This window comes from Carassius auratus, chromosome 5, assembly GCF_003368295.1.
Source record: "Carassius auratus strain Wakin chromosome 5, ASM336829v1, whole genome shotgun sequence".
Lineage (NCBI taxonomy): Eukaryota > Metazoa > Chordata > Actinopteri > Cypriniformes > Cyprinidae > Carassius > Carassius auratus.
Genome location: NC_039247.1, coordinates 27,345,243 through 27,367,352, shown reverse-complemented (window position 1 = coordinate 27,367,352; position 22,110 = coordinate 27,345,243). Strand labels below are relative to the sequence as shown.

At 40.7% G+C, this 22,110-nt stretch overlaps 1 protein-coding gene across 5 annotated transcripts in view; it reads right to left on the bottom strand.

Annotated features, from left to right (window-relative positions):
* Positions 1-22,110, bottom strand: part of LOC113084485 (mediator complex subunit 13L) — a 70,395-nt gene that overhangs the window by 16,347 nt on the left and 31,938 nt on the right. For 2 of the 5 annotated variants that reach the window (XM_026254853.1, XM_026254861.1), the window contains exons 3-16: positions 17,921-18,005; positions 13,557-13,640; positions 13,097-13,236; positions 12,811-13,005; positions 12,591-12,728; positions 11,735-11,882; positions 11,553-11,630; positions 4,584-5,162; positions 2,590-2,779; positions 1,969-2,047; positions 1,766-1,887; positions 749-848; positions 462-670; positions 98-267 (exon numbers count right to left, since the gene is read on the bottom strand). In XM_026254853.1, the coding sequence (XP_026110638.1) occupies positions 98-267; positions 462-670; positions 749-848; positions 1,766-1,887; positions 1,969-2,047; positions 2,590-2,779; positions 4,584-5,162; positions 11,553-11,630; positions 11,735-11,882; positions 12,591-12,728; positions 12,811-13,005; positions 13,097-13,236; positions 13,557-13,640; positions 17,921-18,005 (2,317 nt within the window). The remainder of the gene's footprint in view (positions 1-97; positions 268-461; positions 671-748; positions 849-1,765; positions 1,888-1,968; positions 2,048-2,589; positions 2,780-4,583; positions 5,163-11,552; positions 11,631-11,734; positions 11,883-12,590; positions 12,729-12,810; positions 13,006-13,096; positions 13,237-13,556; positions 13,641-17,920; positions 18,006-22,110) is intronic. The other 3 variants (XM_026254872.1, XM_026254871.1, XM_026254868.1) reach the window with 3 other exon arrangements.

Below are 22,110 nucleotides of genomic sequence, written 5' to 3'. Positions count from 1 at the left end.
CGCCTTTTATTTCATATTTCACACATTGTATTGTGGGTCAAATAGTACGCAGACCTTTCTTCATGCAATTTTTGAAAAGTTTGACCATTTGACTTACACGTATGTGTCTCTGCTGAAGGGATTCTGAGTAGTCGAGCAGTACTGCTCCATCTTGTTCATATCTGTCCAGGATGGTCTGTAGTAGCAGTGCTCAGGGATTTTAAGAGCAGTCAAACACTGGCTGGGTAAGGAACGCAGTGGGGCATACATGGAGCAACCAATCAGCGGCTGGACAGGGGACAAATGGGACACAAATGTATAAACATAGAAACAAAATAAATGGGTAGAACTGTGCTTAGGATGAATCAGGGTTTAACTGGTCAACCTGCCCGCAATACTATATGTCTGTCTGTAAAACCTTTATTCCTTTCAAACTAGGCTTCAACATTTGAAACTTTCACACAAGGGTTTGAAAAACGCACAAGTACATCCTCTGTGATTTCTTCCTCCATGTCCATTTTGAAGTCTGTGATCTGGCTGTTGGATTGAGAGCAGCTGGGCTGATCATGAGCTGCTGCGGGACCGGCCGGCTCTTGACTGGGGGTGTCGCGATACATCATAATGGGAGAGAAGGCGGCGTGCTGCTCTAGAGACGGAGGTGTGGGGAACATGCGCTGGAGCTCTGCTACTGCTGAGAAGACACATCCATACACTGTAAGGGATGATGGGTCTCCTAGAATCTGCTGATCTGTAGTGTTGCGGAACTTACTTGAGGGATACGGCACTGGAGCTCTCCCCTCGACCCCTACTGGCCGCTCCTCTGCTGCCACAGACCCGGACTTGGCTGACTGTTGGTTCGGATATGTGCTCTGGTTTGGGTACATGGACAAACTTTCCTGAATCTTGCCAAACTTGAGACATTTTAGAATACTGATGGCCAGGTCAGTGTTTACCAAAAGCATCGTAAGTCTAAATAGATCATTGTGAGCGTTAGTTTCTAAAACTAAAACACAGAAAACACAGCACAGTGTGATAAATTGGCTGACATTGGCTTAACTGCTAGTGGAGTTCTAAACCAGGAGAAGGAGGTGAAGTTCTAGGAAGAGTTTGAGAAGCTATATTACTATTCCGAAACACCAGAGCGTATCAATATCTGACAACTGTATAATATCTAGTAGTTAAATCTCTTATCACTAAACCTCTACTCTTAGAATATAAAGTACAGGGAGACTTCAGATATAAAAATACTGAATGGTCAAATGAAATAGCTTTTACTATTAAGACAGCAGAATGTGGGAATGCTAAATATGGCAGCACTGTTATGACCAGTGTTGTGGAAAGTTATTAATTCATTACAGTATTGTGTTACTGCATTACTTAGGTAATTTTAATGGAAAATATAATGCATTGCATTACTTTTGTGTTACTTTTGGATTGGGATGGGATTGCTTATTTATGATTTTAATTGTTTTAGAACAAAAATCCAAAAGTTATATTTTTGGGACCGTAAAGGCCTTTTCAGAACAAAAGTGAAATTAATAAGCATCAGGCTGAAGGAAGTTCCTCTGGTGTGCACTTCACTCCTTTCTTTACTTGTTAATTGAAAAATAAATCTGATCTACATTACTCACATTACTTGTAATGTGTTATTGGTAATGATGTGACTAGCAATCCAGTTGTTTATCTATTTGTTTATCAGGTTTGTCTATTCCAGCACATTAACAATTCACAATTCACAATTCAGAGGATGCATTCACAGCCCTTTCAAGAAGTTTCAATATCTCACCGTTAGTTCATCTTCCTCCTCCCCAAAGATATTCTCCAGGTCAGAGATGAGCACAATGAGATCCTTCTCTCTGGTCAATGGAGGGTTTACTTTGGCATCTGATTCATCTGGATTTGACTCTTCTGAATAGGACAGACGGAGTTAGTGATATCAGATTTAGTCAGTTATTTGTTGAATATCTCCATGACTGAGTGTGAACTGACCTGACTTTGGGGCTGAACTAAAGATGGACATGGCGTCTTTCCCCTCAGGAACCACGCTGTTACCATTCACTTCCTCTGCCTGAACAACACAAGACAAAGATGTAACAAAGAACTGTTTTCACATGAAACAAACAAAAGAGCATCAACCCTACACACAGCTAAACTTGTTCATGTTAGACACAAAAATATGTGAGTTTCCAAAATCTGCCGGTTTTTATCTTATGGCTGACTTCACACACTTTCAGTAGGTCATAGTCACAGGTCTCAGTGTTTATACAGTAAGTCCTGTTAACAAAGAAAAAATAGCTCATTTGACAGAATCTAAGTGCAATATATTTAGGTTTGTTTGAGTCATGTTATAGCAAACATCAAGCTCCTTAATACTTCTGCATTTAAGTTCTTTCTGAAGTGAATTCTGCTTACATTTCTGTTTTTGCCTTTAGTTGTGGGATTTCTGAAATCACTACTGCGTCTTGCACTGTTCCGTGATCATTTTAAGATTTATCAATTTTTAATGCCAACAAAATTCATTAAACGGTGGGTTGTCAATATATGTGCCTCTTCCTGTCTAAATGGACCAGAATGTTTTGCTCTTAACAATGCAATAAACAGCAGTTTAACCTTAGATTTGCGGTCTGGGTCTCGGCTCAGTCCTTTCAGCTTTTTGGTGGCAGGGAAGCTGTACTCAATGTCTCCCTCTTTGAAGTCATATGGATCATCGCCAGGATCGTCCACTTCAGCCTGTGGCAGTATGTCTCTCCTCACATGCTCTTCTGAGATCTTTAACCTCTTCTGCATCTGCTTGAACAGCCTGAGAGGAAGTGTGAGCCACTTAAGTGTGTTGATATTGTGAGTTTGTGTATGTGTGTGTATATCTGAGAATTCTGAATGCAGTTCATCACACAGTGCAAGTACAGGGGTTAGACAAAATAATCCGAACACCCATTATTATAGGGTTAATATAATTTTGTGTAGCTTACAAACATTGTGTTCAGCAGTGTTTAGTACAAGTAAAAACAAAAAGAAAGATGGTCAGACTTCCAAAAAGTGCAAATTATGGTAGTCTGTTTACCAGGAGCATCTGTAACCTTAACATTTGGTCACAGGCACCAATGCAAAATGTGAAAAATATGTTGTGATGATCACAAAACCTGGACAGTTGGAGCACCAAGATAAACTTCAACATCTGACCAGACATATCATCTGAGCCGAATATGATCAAACCACTGGAGAGTTTTGGAGTGAGATGCCGATTGCCTACTCCAACATCTCTGAAACACCTGACTGATGCTCTGATAGACTACATTAAACTGAAGAGTCGGAGACTATTCAGAATGTGTATGCACAAAGCTGTGTTAAAGGGGTGGTTGACTGTCTTTTTTCTAGGCTTTATTGGTTATGAGGTGCAATATAATATGTGTTATTATTATTATTTTTTTAAACATTATTTTTCATATCATTTACCTTTATTCCACATCGGTCTGTCCCTTCTCTGACAAACGTTGTTTGTAAATGCTACTGCTTCTGTTAGCTTTTAATATGCTGTTTTATTTTGATTAAAGCTTTAATAAAGCACAGCAACCGTACGCCATACCGTGTATAATGCTTCTCATTGCTTGTGAAAATAAGTGTATAGATGGAACAGTTTGTTTGAGCTGATCTGATCATCTGAATGAGAGGGGGAGAGAGAGAGAGATGCAGAGCAGGGCGACGCTAGTTACAGGATTGAGAATCGCTGCTTTAGAACATTGGTTTTGAAACTTGTGAATCCATTAGAATCGTTAGAAGACAGAATCATGATTCATATATGAACAGATTTTTACGAACACCCCTATTCTTCTCTTCCTCTTCTCTAAAGCAGCACAACATGGCATCGTCCCCTTTGTTGCGTGTTCCTGGGGGGCTGGGTTTATCTGGGTTCCTGACGTAATAGACCTGGGAAGAAGCTCATTGTAGTCCCTTCCCAGACGTTTTTGTAGGCATTAAACTGCCAGAATTTTAAAAGACAATATCTCCATTTGCATTGAACTTTCAGCGCTTCTAATTATCAGATATTGTTTATGCTCAAACAGCAACACTGCACACTAATGTTAAAAAATGAAATCGCAATCAACCACCCCTTTAAAGGCAAATTGTGGTAAAACACCTTAATAAAGAAATATTGTCTAGTTTTGAGGTATTCACATTATTTTGTCCAAACCCTGTATGTGTTTGTATTCTCAGCACCATCACAAGGGCCGCTATAAGAGCATTAGTTTTAACAGATCAATGGTTTGAGCGAAGCATGCTAATCTGGCTAGTTAAGTGAAAATTAGGGCTGAATAATTAATCAAATATAATTTTAATTACACATGTGTTTTCCAAAGATGACAAAAACTATAATTCTAATGTGCTTCATTAAAAGCTTTTTGGTAAAAGTTCAAGAAATGCATGATGGATGAAATCCATGAGTAATCGTGTTCATCTTGATTATAATTTTTTCCACAATCACCTAGTGAGAACTATCTGGATAGCACATTCATATTAATGACAGATATTTCTTCATCATTACGTGTGTACATGCACTTGCTTCACGTCTGCATAGAGCGTATTTCTGTCCTAACATGTGTTTGTACCTTTTAAGGGCGGCTCCTTCCTTCTGTGGCCGGTTCTCCTCTGAGTCGCAGCAAAGATCCGGAGGTTTAAACTCCATATTATCTGCCATGGGAATCTTGTACCTTCTCCACCATTTGTTGGCATTGTTCTTTGTTCCTAGAGGCATCCCGTACAGCACACTTTCACTGGTCTCCACATGCATGGGTCCTGACTGCCCCTCCAGACAGTCTGGGACAGCCATAGGGGTCTCCGTCAGCTCGGGGTCTCCTGTCCGCGGATGGGGGCTCAGCGTGGGTGGCTGTGGTGATACAGGAGATTGAACAAGAGACTCAGGGGCTTTTCTAGTGACGGAGTGAGGTTTGGAGTATTTGCAGTCTGACAGAGGCTGGAGAGTAGCATCCAAAGGCATCAGGCTGAGCTCCGGCCCAGAGGAGAGTTGCGGATCCACACACATGCGGTGGTGGAAGGCGGTCAAAGACATACGTCTGGGGATCTTCTCGGGTTTATCAGGCTTTTCGACTGACTTGTGTTTTTGGGTGGAGGTTGGAGGGATGGAACCGGTGTATGAACTTATGCTGTTCATCTGCTCCGGCTTCAACCTACACCAGAAAGAGATTCAGACCTCAAAGAATGAGAATGCACATGGTAAAGAATGTTTACTGTAAAGAATCATGCTTTAATATTTAAAGAAAGATCAAAGTCTGGAATATTATTTTGAGTAGCCTATGATATTTAAGGTTATCAAATGCAATTTTTAATTGATTGTTTTGAGGTCCATGTTCTCAGAAATTCTCTGCATATTAACTGAGATATGATGCAGTCTGGGACTAAAGCGAGTGCAGATGATCTGTCTGAGAGTAGCTGATGATTTGTAGGGTCTTTCTGTATGTTTTTATACTATTAATATACTGTTGAAATAGTTTAATGCAGTGTCCATCTTTCAGCCTAGCACATTTGTGATGCTCAAAAGTAAAGCACACAAGGGCAGAACTATTGTTCCAGCCACCAAAGAAAGATTCGCAAATAACCTGCCTGGTCTATCTCAACTGCTATTTGTACCAAAAAATACACAAGAATTAGACGAAATTACTGACAACATGGGTACTATTTTCTCTAATACATTAGAAGCTGTTGCCCCGATCAAACTGAAAAAGGTTAGAGAAAAACGTACTGTACCATGGTATAACAGTAATACTCACTCTCTCAAGAAAGTAACTCGTAGTCTTGAACGCAAATGGAGAAAAACTAACTTAGAAGTTTTTAGAATTGCATGGAAAAACAGTATGTCCAGCTATAGACAGGCTCTAAAAATTGCTAGGGCAGAGCAAATACACAAACTCATTGAAAATAACCAAAACAATCCAAGGTTTTTATTTAGCACAGTGGCTAAGTTAAGAAATTACCAGACACCACCTGATTCAAATATTCCACCAACGTTAAATAGTAATGACTTTATGAATTTCTTCACTGATAAAATAGATAACATTAGAAATACAATAGCGAATGTAGATTCTACAGCATCTAACACTTCAGTTTCATCCATCGCACCCAAAGATAAACTGCAGTGCTTTACAACCATAGGACAGGAAGAGCTAAATAAACTTATCACTGTATCTAAACCAACAACATGTTTATTAGATCCTGTACCCACTAAATTACTGAAAGAGCTGTTACCTGTAGCCGAAGAACCGCTTCTCAATATCATTAACTCGTCGTTATCTTTAGGTCACGTCCCAAAACCATTCAAGCTGGCGGTTATCAAGCCTCTTATTAAGAAACCAAAACTAGATCCTAGTGTACTGGCAAATTATAGGCCTATTTCAAATCTTCCATTTATGTCTAAAATTTTAGAAAAAGTTGTGTCTGCTCAATTGAAAACCTTCCTGCATAAAAATTATCTGTATGAAGAATTTTTAGGTACCACCATAGCACAGAAACCGCACTTGTTAAAATTACAAATGACCTGCTCCTTGCGCCAGAACAAGGCTGCATCTCATTTCTAGTCTTACTTGATCTTAGTGCTGCGTTCGACACCATAGATCATGATATACTCATAGATCGATTACAAAACTATACAGGTATTCAAGGGCAAGCTCTAAGATGGTTTAGATCCTACCTGTCAGATCGCTACCATTTTGTTTACTTAAATGGGGAGTCATCTCATTTATCATCAGTAAAATATGGAGTGCCACAAGGATCTGTCCTAGGTCCCCTTCTATTTTCAATATACATGTTGCCCCTTGGTAATATTATTAGAAAATACGGAATTAGCTTCCACTGTTATGCTGATGATACTCAGCTATATATCTCAATGAGACCAGATGAAACTTCCCAATTATCTAAGCTAACAGAGTGTGTTAAAAATGTAAAAGATTGGATGACAAATAATTTTCTCCAATTAAATTTGGATAAGACAGAGATACTAATTATTGGACCAAAAAACACTACACAGAATCTTGTAGATTACAATCTGCAACTAGACGGATGTACTGTTACTCTACAGTCAGAAATCTGGGTGTTATATTAGACAGCAATTTGTCTTTTGAAAATCATATTTCCAATGTTACAAAAACTGCATTCTTCCATCTTAGAAACATTGCCAAGCTACGAAACATGTTTCTGATGCAGAAAAGCTAGTTCATGCATTCATGACCTCTAGACTGGACTATTGTAATGCACTTCTAGGTGGTTGTCCTGCTTCGTCAATAAACAAGGTAGTCCAAAATGCAGCAGCTAGAGTCCTTACGAGGTCAAGAAAATATGATCATATTACCCCAATTTTACAGTCTCTGCACTGGCCACCTATTAAATTCCATATCAGTTAAGAATTATCATTACTTACCTATAAGGCCCTAAATGGTTTAGCTCCTGCGTACGTAACTAGCCTTCTACCACGCTACAACCCATCACGCACCCTAAGGTCACAAAACGCTGGACTTTTGGTAGTTCCTAGGATAGCAAAGTCCACTAAAGGAGGTAGAGCTTTCTCACATTTGGCTCCCAAACTCTGGAATAGCCTTCCTGATAATGTTCGGGGTTCAGACACACTCTCTCTGTTTAAATCTAGATTAAAAACACATCTCGCCATTTTCGCCAAGCATTCGAATAATGTATCTTTTATATTGTGAGTGTAGTTGCATCTGATCAAAGGTGCATTTTTATTCATTAGCTTGGGTTAAACTAATTTTACTTTGTTGGATCAGCAGCTATGCTAATGATGTCTGTATTTTGTTTCTATGTTTTGCCACGTAACTAGGATTTACACAAGCTCCAGTCTGGATCCAGAACACCTGAGAAGAGATTATTCTGACCCTAAGAGGACCTCAGATGATGCTAACCCTGAATCAACAAACAGAACTAACAATTATTGCTAAATGTGTGACTGCATCATATAATAACTTAATTAATAATATTGATAGTTTATCGTCTAGCTGACTACGTCTTGTATTATTATTATTATTTTTAATTTTTCTAAAATCCTGTCAAATGTGCACAAACTACTAGCTACTACTAAATATTGTAGAAACATAATTTTCTGTAAAGTTGCTTTGTAACGATTTGTTTTGTAAAAAGTGTTATACAAATAAACTTGAATTGAATTGAATTGAATCAAGGGAACTTTTAACTGTGTCCTCTAGGGGGCGCTATGGGGAACACCTGGTTGTGACCCGTGTCTGAAGCATACATTGAAAAAACACCAACAAGTTGGCCAGCGACTTGCGATTTTTCTCTGTTTATCATGGCATCCACTAGCAAGGTGTTTAGACAGTGTGTACATCCGTGTCTGCATTATTTGATACCTTATGACACACACAGTCTTTGCATCTCTTGTTTGAACAAAGAGCACGTGCGCAATGTCATTGAGGGGGCGATATGCATGCATTGCGAGCATTTTCTATGAAAAAGCTCCGCTCTCATCTGTCTCTCTTTTCGGGGAAAGAGGGACAGCCATCTGCTTCCCACGGTTCAGGACCCAACGTTGCTGAGGCACGGAGGAGAATGAGCTCTTAGGGATCGCAGGTGAATCTCGCTGAGGAGTTTAGAGAGGGACTTTCCCTTTCACGCTTTTCGGCGACAGACGAGAGTGAACTTCAGGAGGAAGATGTGCTGTCATTAACCCTTTCTGATACTAAAGTTAGTGCTCTGCTGGGTTCTGCCCAGGAAGAGCAGGAGATGTCAGAGAGTGGCGAAGATGCTGAGGCTGAGCCTTCTCAATCCTCCTGCCCTGCGTATGTGAAGCTGTTAGAGATTATGGATCATGCCATGGCAAAGTTGGACTTGCCATGGAAGCGTGCCAGCAAAGTGATGCCACAAGGTCGCCTCGCACTATTTGTCTGACCATAGCCCCCCAGCCCAGGTGAGCCTTCCATTCTTGTCTGATTTACATGCAGATGTCGAAAAAGAATGGAAAAGGCTGTTTTCTTCTCGCATCCATTAGCATACGAATTATGCCAATATCGAGGCGATATGCGAAAACGGCTATGAAAGGATGCCCCCTGTAGAAGAGACGCTGGCTAGCTATCTCTCTGTGGGGGAAACATCCTCTCTTAAATCTCCCTCTTTGCCATTTAAGCCCCTCCAGGATAAATCCCACTTAAATGGCAGAGTATACGCAGCAACAGGTCAGGCTGTGGCTTCGTTGCACATGATGGCAGTGCTTCAGGCTTATCAGGCTGATCTGCTGGATGACCTGTATAAAGGCGAGGGCCTTTCAGCTGACCAGGTAGCTGAGCTGTGCCGCACCACAGACCTCTCTCTCTTAGTGCTACCAAGCAGGACGTCTCTGCCATGGGTAGCTCTATGGTGGCCATGGTGGTAACGAAGAGACATCTGTGGGTGAACCTGGCAGACATCGGGAGGAAAGAAAGGGGCTTTCTTCTTGATGCTCCGGTCTCGCCTTCTAAACTTTTCCTTACATCCATCGAGATGGTGGTTGAGAACTTCAGGGATGCAAGGGTGTGCTCGGCTGCCTTTAAATCCTTCATTCCATGGAGGTCCAGGTCCGAGCCCAAACAACATAGGGGTCCTGGCCTGTCTCAATCTGAGGATCAAAGACGGGCACAGAAAGCTAGTGTCGCGGCCTGCGATCCTAAAGAGGAATAAGAGGAATTGTGTGGTCACGTGGAGATAAGCAGGACCTGAGGGATGTGATTCAGACAAGGCAGCGTTCTCATCCGAATCGGAGCGATACCTAGGTAGCTACTCATTCCCTTTGGGTGTTTTTAACTTATGCTTTTATCCTGCCCTGCCTAATTGCCCTGTAACCACCAGCTCTCCACCTAATCGAGATTAGGGGGGGAAATTTCTCGCATAACAGTCTCCTATGCTGGACCTATGATGTTTGTGGCTGGTTATATGTTCATAGTAACCACCTTACTGATGGTCCGGACTAAAAGGAGGCGCCCCTTGAGTGCGCCTTTAGTGCAGGAGAGTGGGTGAGTATGTAACCCTTTCTGTATATACTTATCCGTATTAAATTGCTGGTGGTTATGTGTCTACTAACAAACTCTGTGAGTTCCTTTACAGTGCTCAATTACGGTGTTTACTCTGGTATTAGGTGGCTGAGATCACAGGCTTCTGTGGGAGCTTCGCTGATCATCAGAATTGGCACAGCACTGCAGGGAATTTCATCCAGCGGGAAGTGGAGGTGGTAATTACGGAAGTCTTCCTTTATATACTGCCTCAAGTGATGCACCCCTCGCCAGAGGTTTGTAAAATTTGAGCTTGCCTCTCCCGTGCGGTTCAACATCTCTTAGGAAGCTTACACATGCTAAGCTCTGTACTGAATCCTGTACCGTAAGGGTTATGCGCTCAGCTTCGTTCCCTTTTCGAGATGATTAGACCTTGGTTCCTTGGGCTACATTCAGCCAGAGTGTATTTGTTTATACACTCCAAGCATCGATTCCCTCAATGTGAGGGGCTATCTGGGCGATTCTCGTGGTAGTTTAGCAGCGCTCCCCTTTTCCAGGAAGGATCGCCTATGAGTGCGCTACTCTGAATTCGGGGTTCCCCTCTCATATGAGACTGAGTTCTCTGTCTTTTCCCAAGAGCGCTCCAACATTATTTTCACAGATCGACTTGATTTCTCTCAAACATATTGTTTGAGATGCACCATTCCATCTATGAGCTGCTCGATCAGAGTGCCACAAGAGCCCCTCCCTAGAACAGTATTTCAAAATGTCCATGGTAAATGTGCATGTGAGGTCTTTGCGCACTTTCTGAAACCTAGTGCTCATGCTCTGCGTTCTTTCCAAAATCCTATATGATGAGGGCTTTGCGCGGTTGTTTTGTGCCCATTCATGAGTTGGTAAAAGCCCCGTTCATCTTGGGTGTCACTCCATTTATGTATCCCTTTTAAGGAATCCTTCCTGATTCCAAGCCTTTAGCTCTACCCCGGGCCGAGGCCCTAACAAATAAAAACTGGGTATGTAGCTTGGGCCTTTTGCCAGAGGGGATAATGTCATGGACAGCTGTCTAAACATCCCAGGGGCAACTCCCATGGAAATGGTAGAGTTGGTACTTAGTGTTTGCCATTATTCGGACCTGCACTCCCCTCAGCATAGCGCTGTTGGTATACTGTTCCCCATAGCGCCCCGTAGAGGACGCAGTTCGAAATTCCCTTTAAAGGGAATGTCTCAGGTTACGCATGTAACCATGGTTCCCTGAGTAGGATATATGTCCAATAGTCCAATATATGCTTCAGACACGGGTCACAACGAGGTGTTTCCCATAGCACCCCCTAGAGGACGCAGTGTCTTCTTCCCTACTCAGGGAGCCATGGTAACATTCGTAACCTGAGACGGTTTTCAGAAATCAAAACTTCTTTATTACTCAAAAAAAGAAATAAATAAAAACACTTTCTAGCTTCAGTTGAGCAATTTATTGTATGATTACTGAAAGCACTGATTTAATGTGATTGGGAAGTCGGAAATCATCATAAATTGAAAGCAGCTGGAAATGTGTGTCTGTGCTGTGATGAGGATGCTCACCTGGAGCAGCCACAAGGGACTCGCTCTCTTGGGCTGGTGAATCCCCACACAGATAGACTGCTGTTAGACTTACTGCTGCTGGATTACACAAGATAAAAGACCACAATAATTAGTGTATTAAAATATAATCTATGTAAACACAAATAAACACACATCAGCAACTCATCTCATGCAGTGCTTACTTGCACTGAAGAGGGTTGACGTGACATTCCCTCCAGGCCTCATGGAGCATCTGATTCATCAGCTTCCTCCCAGAATGCTTTGGGCTGACGTTTGGAGCATTCTCTTGACCAGACACACTGGAGATGGTCATCTGATAGCCACTGTCTCCTACAGATGACAGTTCAAACACACACGTTTACATTTATGTCAGGAAGAAATGCTGCAGATTTTTAGAGATCAACGGGTATCTGAAGAGGACGACCAGATGAACCTCTAACTACACTTCACTGTGCATCTTCTAGTCATATACACCTAGAATGCCTTGAGGGTGAGTAATTTTCAGGCCAATTTTCATTTTTGGGTGAACTAACAAATTTTTCTCAGTGTGAAAAACATTTTAATAATCTCAAAACCCTTTTTCCACTATAAAAAACTTTTTTCGTAATGGAAAGTCAAGTCACATTTATTTATATAGCACTATGAAAGTGGCTTTACAGAAATAAACAGGAAAATAATGATGCAAACTTAACTCAAAACTCTGCTCTGAATAAGCTCTACAGAAGACAATATTGCCCTTATTTAGATTAATTAATTTCAGTGTTGATTCAGTTCAGTTTAATAAGTGTATATGGTGCAAAAATGTATTATGAAAATAAATTATTCAGGTTTAAGACATAATATAATAGTGCCATTATTAATCTGATCAGTGTCATTGCTGTCAAATTGATGACATTACTGAATATTAAGTGTATATCAAGTGTTTAAATCCCAAATGTTTCATGTATTTGAAAATGTTCTACATGGAACCACAGATGCCAATTAAGAAGATTAATTTGTGAGGGTGTACAACACTACAAGATGTTTTGGAAGTGTTACCTGAGCAGGCCCTTCCCGGTGAGGTGGGGGGTGTGAGAGGTGTCCCACAGCTGGAAGAATCTCTGAGCAACACCTGCGCAGGTGCGTCACTCTGAGCCACCAGAACTAGGGCTTCTGGGTAAACCATTCGCACTCCTCCTAAACACAAACACACACACAGACGTGAGGTCTTTCACAACACTGACACACACATTTACACATGTTGTTATGAAGTGCTGACCTACGATGACCTCAAGTGCAACATAACTGTGAGGGTCAAAGGTCAGGTAGCCGTCCTCGCCATCCATCTCTCTGTGTTTCAGCACCATGGGGTAGAAATGACTCCAGTCCTCCATGAGTTTCCGCACTGCAGGGTCGCTCATCTTAAACGCCCGACCCGTCAGTGCCCCGCACAGGCCATACGGACTCAACACCACTACAACATACACACACATAGCACTCATCATCATGTATGATGCTGGTTCATTCAGCAGTGCAGTGAATGCAGTGAGGATGATGGGACGAACCCTGCAATGAGCGGCTCTGGGCCAGATGCACGTGATCCTCTGTCAAATGATACAGTGGCTGATGCTGTGAAACTTCCACGCTGGTGCACACGCTGCTGTCGCCATGCAAGAAGAATGAGAAGCAGCACGACAGGTGCTCACTGCACACACACAGACAGAGAGAGAGAGAGCTAAACAGTCTGAAGTACAGTATATGAAACCACATGTGCGTGTGTTCATCACTGTATGAGCCTGCAGGGGGCGACAAACCCATAAACTCCTCAAACTCTCCTCCCTAAGTTTTCCTCAAAAGCCCTTCAAACACTTATCTGGTGTGGCAACTTGCTGTTGTGAAAGCGTTTCCTCTGAGGAGTTTGTTGTGAGTTATTCACACTTTCATAATCAGAGATGTTTAGAGTTTCTCTTCTGCAGTGACACGTGAAGAAAGGCTTGTAGATGAAGATGCTGGATGGACACTTACCTACTACTGAGGGGTTTCTCTTCACTCTTGTATGGCTTGACAAACCACTTCCCAATGCGAACAAAATCTTTATCCATCAAGCATCTGTAAATCAAACACATCAGCGATTCAAATCAGCGAAGCTACATAGAACTTTGTATTATGGGCAGGTTTGTGTCTATGTGCTGTATTAAAGGGCTCATATGATGCAGTTTCAAGTTTTTCTTTCTCTTTGAAGTGTTAAAATGCTGTTCATAAATAGATAAGATCTGTAAAACTGCAAAGAATAAAGTCTCAAACCCAAAGAGATATTCTTTATAAACGTTAATAGTCTCTCAAAACCTCCTACAAACTTCGTTTAAACATATCCCAATGTCTACATCATGATGTGGGAAGATTTGTGTAATTTTTACGCATAGAAAGATGGCGTAACTTTAATTCTCGCTGTTGCCACCGGCCAAAAAGAGGACACAAAAGAGGACACAACTAGAAATCAGTGGTCAATTTGTATTAACAACACTGTTCAAGAACAGTTCAACCCAAATATTCAGCTAACATCAGACTGTTTTCTGATCCTGGGAGAACAGACTACAATGTTGGCGCTTCTGACTCACAGTCTATAAGTACGTTTACATATTTAAACGATTTGCCACCGATGATTCAAACACGTGTTTTAGGGCTGTCAATGAATATTCTAAATTCGAATATGTATTTGAATAGTTTTTAAAAAACTGATTTCGAAGGTGAAAATTTATATTCGAATAAAAAGAAATGTGGAAAAAAAAACGCCCGCAGTAATAGAGGCGTGGTTGTCTGCTTTGCGAGTGGGCGCGTTAGCGGGCCTGAGGGTTCAGGGACAGGTCACAGGAGTCGCACTGTCTGGCACAGCATCACTGCTGAAAGTTGACGCGTCTTCATGGAAGATGCCACCAAGTGCAGAGCCCAACTCGACCACAGCAGAGAAAGTGAGGTAAAATTGTTGAACCGCGAGATAAAAGTTGTATGCAATCTATTTAAGATACAGTTAGCATACCATTCGACCACTAGCAACATGAGGTCACATCTCAAAAATGTGCACCCAAATGTGTATGGCATAATGAATGTGTGGATCTCCAGCTGAACAGTCACGTCTTGACACTTAACATTACTTTGCATCACCCGCCACAAGCTCTTTGTCTGCAACACGACAAGAGGCCATAATGGATAAAATAATTTCGTTCATTTGTAAGGACATGAGACCGATCAGTATCACGGATGGGGCAGGCTTCGGGGAGTTCTGTCAAGCAATGGAACTGAGATTTGATTATTTATCGTTTCATGTCAAGGAATAGTTCCATGTTTACCACAGCACAGCTCGCTCGGGAATATTCAATGTCAGTTCTACAGTATTGTTCAAAATAATAGCAGTACAATGTGACTAACCAGAATAATCAAGGTTTTTAGTATATTTTTTATTGCTACGTGGCAAACAAGTTACCAGTAGGTTCAGTAGATTGTCAGAAAACAAACAAGACTCAGCATTCATGATATGCACGCTCTTAAGGCTGTGCAATTGGGCAATTAGTTGAAAGGGGTGTGTTCAAAAAAATAGCAGTGTCTACCTTTGACTGTACAAACTCAAAACTATTTTGTACAAACATTTTTTTTTTTCTGGGATTTAGCAATCCTGTGAATCACTAAACTAATATTTAGTTGTATGACCACAGTTTTTTAAAACTGCTTGACATCTGTGTGGCATGGAGTCAACCAACTTGTGGCACCTCTCAGCTGTTATTCCACTCCATGATTCTTTAACAACATTCCACAATTCATTCACATTTCTTGGTTTTGCTTCAGAAACAGCATTTTTGATATCACCCCACAAGTTCTCAATTGGATTAAGGTCTGGAGATTGGGCTGGCCACTCCATAACATTAATTTTGTTGGTTTGGAACCAAGACTTTGCCCGTTTACTAGTGTGTTTTGGGTCATTGTCTTGTTGAAACAACCATTTCAAGGGCATGTCCTCTTCAGCATAGGGCAACATGACCTCTTCAAGTATTTTAACATATGCAAACTGATCCATGATCCCTGGTATGCGATAAATAGGCCCAACACCATAGTAGGAGAAACATGCCCATATCATGATGCTTGCACCTCCATGCTTCACTGTCTTTACTGTGTACTGTGGCTTGAATTCAGAGTTTGGGGGTCTTCTCACAAACTGCCTGTGGCCCTTGGACCCAAAAAGAACAATTTTACTCTCATCAGTCCACAAAATGTTCCTCCATTTCTCTTTAGGCCAGTTGATGTGTTCTTTGGCAAATTGTAACCTCTTCTGCACATGCCTTTTTTTTAACAGAGGGACTTTGCGGGGGATTCTTGAAAATAGATTAGCTTCACACAGACGTCTTCTAACTGTCACAGTACTTACAGGTAACTCCAGACTGTCTTTGATCATCCTGGAGGTGATCATTGGCTGAGCCTTTACCATTCTGGTTATTCTTCTATCCATTTTGATGGTTGTCTTCCGTTTTCTTCCACGTCTCTCTGGTTTTGCTCTCCATTTTAAGGCATTGGAGATCATTTTAGCTGAACAGCCTATCATTTTTTGCACCTCTTTATAGGTTTTCCCCTCTCTAATCAACTTTTTAATCAAAGTACGCTGTTCTTCTGAACAATGTCTTGAACGACCCATTTTCCTCAGCTTTCAAATGCATGTTCAACAAGTGTTGGCTTCATCCTTAAATAGGGGCCACCTGATTCACACCTGTTTCTTCACAAAATTGATGACCTCAGTGATTGAATACCACACTGCTATTTTTTTGAACACACCCCTTTCAACTAATTCAACTAATTGCCCAATTGCACAGCCTTAAGAGCGTGCATATCATGAATGCTGGGTCTCATTTGTTTTCTGAGAATCTACTGAACCTACTGGTAACTTGTTTGCCACGTAGCAATAAAAAAATATACGAAAAACCTTGATTATTCTGGTTAGTCACATTGTACTGCTATTATTTTGAACAATACTGTATATGCTGTAAAACTTCAATTAATATTAATAATATTTGTTTCAATCACTGAATGAAGCCTGCTATATTTGGGACAAAAATCGCGACCTTAAATTGCTTGCACAAAACTCTTGATCAGCACTCAAAATTAGTTCATTTAAACCGTTATGCGCAGGGAACGTGAGGTTGAGAGAGCGTGAGGTCTGCAGTCTTGCCTATTAGTTGATTCCCTTGTTTTTGTGTAGGTATTACATTGTCATATATGTTTAAACGTAAATAGACTACCTATACAAGTAGTTATGTCTCTTTGTATTATTTTGTCCTGTTATTGACTTAATGCGTGTCATTGACAACATTCAAACAGATGTCCGAATAGTTTGAATATTCGTGTTTTTTCGAACGTCATTTTTGAGCAATTTTGACAGCCCTAACGTGTTTTGAGCAGTGTAGAGCAGCGGTTCTCAATTCCAGCCCTCTGGTTCCCGTATGTGGAGATATTGCGCAGCACAAATCTGTGAATGAATGTTCTGAAGTGAGGTAAAGAACAGATTTCCCCTGCTCAGGGAGTAGGAAGCAATGAACACTGTGTAGGGACCATGTCAATGGGAACACAGTTCATGCACAGAGCTTACTTCTAAGGAGCTGATTATCTGAATCAGATGTGTTAACAGAGAGATATATGTTAACACATCTGACAAAATATGCAGAGCTGGGGGCACAAGGACTGGAATTGAGAACTGCTGGTGTAGGGTAGAGCTTGTTGTCGTTCATTTCTCTGATCAAAAATGCAGACATGGCTTTAAGTTTATGCAGCGCAATGCAATGCAACGCAACACATAAAAACACAGTATAAGTCATTATAATCCATAATTATGTCCCCACTGGATGCTACAAATGGATCGTTTGTAACGGGTTTTATTGTTTTTGTCTTGTAGCACTGATGTTCTGAACGAGACACGCATTAAAGTATGACAAGGAGTGTAACATTTCCTTCACACGCTTGAGGCATTGGGCCAGTCACAAAGCACTGGACAGCTGGCCAATCAGCGTACACATCGCTTTTCAGACCGATGAGCTTCGTAAAAAATAATTTGTTTCAGAAAGGCAGGACATAGAGGAGAAACAATAAAGTACAGTTTGTGTAAAATACGATATTTTGAACCTGAAACAGCATAAACATATTTCATTACACCAAATACACAAAAAAATGTTATTTTTAGCAACATCATATGACCGCTTTAATATGTACAGTATGAATGTGTGTACAGTAAGTGTGTTTACAGTATGAGCATGTACAGTAGGGAGGCTTGTTCAGTATAAATGCATGTACAAAATGAACATGTACAGTAAGAGCGAGTGTACAGTATGAGCATGTACAGTATGAACACGTACCTCTCCAACAGATTGTGAATAGCCTTGAAAAGCAGTGTCCGGCACTCATATGACAGGCCACATTCCCACAATCCCTCCTCCACCACTGTAAGACAATAGCACAACACAGAAGTTAATCACCACTATCTGTACTGTTACAAAACTGTGCACACACACACACACACATAGAGCAGTTGATCTGAGGATTATCGTGTGTGTTGCTCATCTCATCTTGTGAGCGCTCAGATGTCCCCTCAGTAGCAGCACTCAATGTCTGCTCTGAAGGGCCCCCGGGGCCCCTGAACAACACAGAAACACATCAGATGCTCATATACATACAAAACAAAAGGAAACATACAGCTGCCAAACAGTCATTACAGGACCAAACACACAGAAATATGAGATACAAAACAAATTAAGAGGCATGTTTCTCCTCACTAAACCCTTTTCTGTACACATGCTGCCAATGATATGCACATCAATACATCACTGAAAAACATACAGCCATAGTGTGAAATATTAGAAAGCTTTTAATACATAGTGGTGAAGTTCTGAGAAATTAATTTGAATTTGAGGAATTATTTTTTTAACTATAACATTTTGAGAAGATAAACTGATTTAATCGAGGGGAAATTAAAGCCACTAGCTCCAACTTCACCAACATAAAAAAAAATTGTCTGTCTATGCCATTTTGAGTGAAAGTCATAAGCTAAAATATGCATAAAGCACTGAACTGAGGCTTTGAGAGAGCTGAATCTCTATCACAGACACAAACCGTGGAGCACACGCTGATGTTTGGGTGTGGTGGCACTCCGTGAGCTGCTGCTGTGTTGATGTTTCACAGCAGACTGAATGAAATCTCATACTTGCCAGAATTCCCTCATAACCATGGCAACACAGCTAGAGAACACACACACTCACAAACACACACACTGTACTGTTAATGGACACAGACAGACAGATGAGCAGCACTGAGTGAAGATCTGACAGTCTGTACCTGCAGCTCTCTCTCTCACACACACACACACACACGTGATGAGATCTTCACACTACTACGTGTCTCATGTGACAGTATGTGACACACACTCAGCCCTATCAACAGTTTTTGTCAATTCAAGTAAAAAAATCATCTCTTCTCTGTGTATTTATTCTTTAAAGACAGCCATGCACTTTTCATTGATCTGTTTGCCTTTTGAAAGCAGAAATGTGCAGCTTATGTTTTGTTTAATTCAATGATTTATGATTTGATCTGTAAAGCATGTGAATGATCATAGTGCTGCAGTGCTGAACATCTACTGACATGTTCCTGACGTGCATTTGCTGTCTGCAACACACAGACACGATGCACTGGCATTAAAGCTGCAGTAGGTGACTTTTGTAAAAATATATTTTTTACATATTTGTTAAACCTGTCATTATGTCCTGACAGTAGAATATGAGACAGATAATCTGTGAAAAAATCAAGCTCCTCTGGCTCCTCCCAGTGGTCCTATTGCCATTTGCAGAAAGTAATCCGCTCCCGGTAAGAAACAACCAATCAGAGCTGCGGTCTGTAACTTTGTTTGTGTTCAAAATGTAGAAAAATTTATATAATAAGCGAGTACACCATGAATCCATTTTCCAAACCGTGTTTTTAGCTTGTCCTGAATCACTAGGTTGAACCTATAATAAGTGTTTATATTCTGACTATTCGAGATTGCTTCGGGGGTACCGCGGCGGAGTAACCCAGTACCTTTGTGATTCTTCATAGACATAAACAGAGAGAAGTAGTTCCGGCTACGATGTTCTTCCGCAAGACGCAAGCAGTTCTGTTTATTAACCACTAGTGCGTCAAAAGTTACCTACCACAGCTTTAATGTTTTACAGAAACAATGAAACCGAAAATTGTCAAGTTTTATTTAGTTGTAAACCAATGTTTGTCTGTAATTTTCCATATTACATTTGGGGGTAACTGAATCCGCCGTGTTTTCAGGGTGTTGTATTCTCAGCTGATAAATTTTATTTGTCATAGTAAAGTTCTTTATTCTTGATATTTCAGTCGAATAGACAATATCACTGTATGGCTTTACATGGACATGATATGAAATACAGTATGTAACTTCACAGACAGCAATTGTGTTTGGTGATTTCAGAAACAGTCTAGATATGTGTCCTGTACATCCACTGAAAGCATGTTACTGTAAGCACATGAGGTCTCAGATGAGTTTATTTTTTATTTGGTGGTAAGTGGTAAGAGATTTTAGTACTGAAATACAAAGCTTGTTTTGAATCTGCTGCACTCATTCAAGCTGTTATTACTTCCACTCTTGTATGATCTCACATGCTTCAGTAACTGGCCAGCAGATCTTGAGTGAGTTCACACGTGTTTATTTCAGGCTGCTCTCTCTCTCTCTCTCTCTGCTCAACACAAATGAGCAGTGACTGAACTGGGTCGCCACTGCATGTGCTGCAGGGCCTCAGTCTGGCCACTAGTGGGAGTCTTGCTGGTGGTGCTGCTGCACAGTGCACACAAAGCTCCTCTAGAGTCATGCAGCCGATGCCAGCATGTCTTCAGTCCGTCCAGTCCTGATCCATATACTGAGAAGCAGAAGCCACACTGCACTCTGAAAGAATCTGAATGCGGGACTGAACCACCTCAGTGATCAAGGGTGTGTACAGTTCACACATCACTCATGAAATTGATGACTGACACAGTGGTAAACACAGCAACATTCTGAGAATTATGTTTTTTTTTTCTTTTTTTTTCTTTTTTACTAATCCACCATTGATATATTTTGAAAGACTCATTTTCTAAAGACTCATCTTTTTCGCCAGCACTTGACCAACTAATATTAACACTTACCTTTTCTTATTCTTGGGAGGAGGAGAAAAATAAGCTACGTGTTCTGTGCTGGACTAACTGAGACTTGTCATGGCACTTGTATACTGTTGTTGTTCTCTTGTTGGTCTGATTGCTATTGTTGTCATTTGTAAGTCGCTTTGGATAAACTATTAAATGTAAATGTCTGCTAAATGATTAAATGTACAGCTTTTAGGTTCTTTTAAAGATGAATCAAGTATGAAAACACGAGAGAGACATCTGACAGTCTCACACGTCCATTAACAGCAGTAAAATAAGATGTCATAATAAACAATCATGTAATGTTGACTCTCCATCCACAGCACATACAGGCTGGTCTGTGTAATTCAGGCTTCAGTGAAAGGAATGTAAGTACTTTTGGAGCTGTATGACCACAGGAACTCAGTCCGACAGCACATTCAAAAATAGAATCACATCTGTGTTTCCAGGTAAAAAGACTTTCTGATCTTTCAGAGTAAACCAACACACAAAGCTCCAGCTAACACAAAACTCCAGAAACTCATTCACATGACTCAAACTTTTGTTTGACTTTTGCACGTATGAGTCATTTTTCGTAAGAGTGGACCCAACTGTAGGAATCTCCAGAAACTCTGTCACTCTCTCTCTCTCTCTCTCTCTCTGCATAACATCATGATCCATCTAGTACATCAGATCATCTCATGCTCATCCCTTAAAAACTCCACAATCACACACACTCACATGCCAATCACTGGTTTCTGTTATCATAAACACTCACTCACTCACTGACTGACTGTCCATGAAGAACAGAGCAATGTGTCAGCGAACAGAAGAGACAAATCCATCAGGAACAACATCAGGAATCAAACTGCACTGACTCTAATCAGCCAATCATCAGCAGCTCTTCATTAAAGCCACCTGCTCTGATTTATGGAAAGGGAAACAAGCGAGAAGAATCTGTTCCCTTCATGATGTCTGTATTCTCTCGACTGAAGTCATAAAGCTGCAGTGTTGAGTCCTGCTCTACATCGACGCAATGACAGCATGCATGTGATTGTGAATGACACAACACGTCATATTATACACACAACTCATGCTGTAGATCTCACTCCAGTGGCATTTACATGACACTAATAATCCACTCTAATTTAAAATGAATATAGATTTTGCATATGCCTAGTTCTAAAAATGTAAAGTAAAACATACGTGCATAATTTTTTAAATCCTTCAAATTATGAGAACACATATTTTCCTGATAATTAATCCGTTAAATTCTGTTATGTACAGTAGAGACCTTTGAAGTCAAAAAGTTTATGAATCACTGTATTATGGGGATATTAATTCAGTTATGTTAGTAGTTTAGCAATGTTGACATTCCTAAAAGTCATTGACA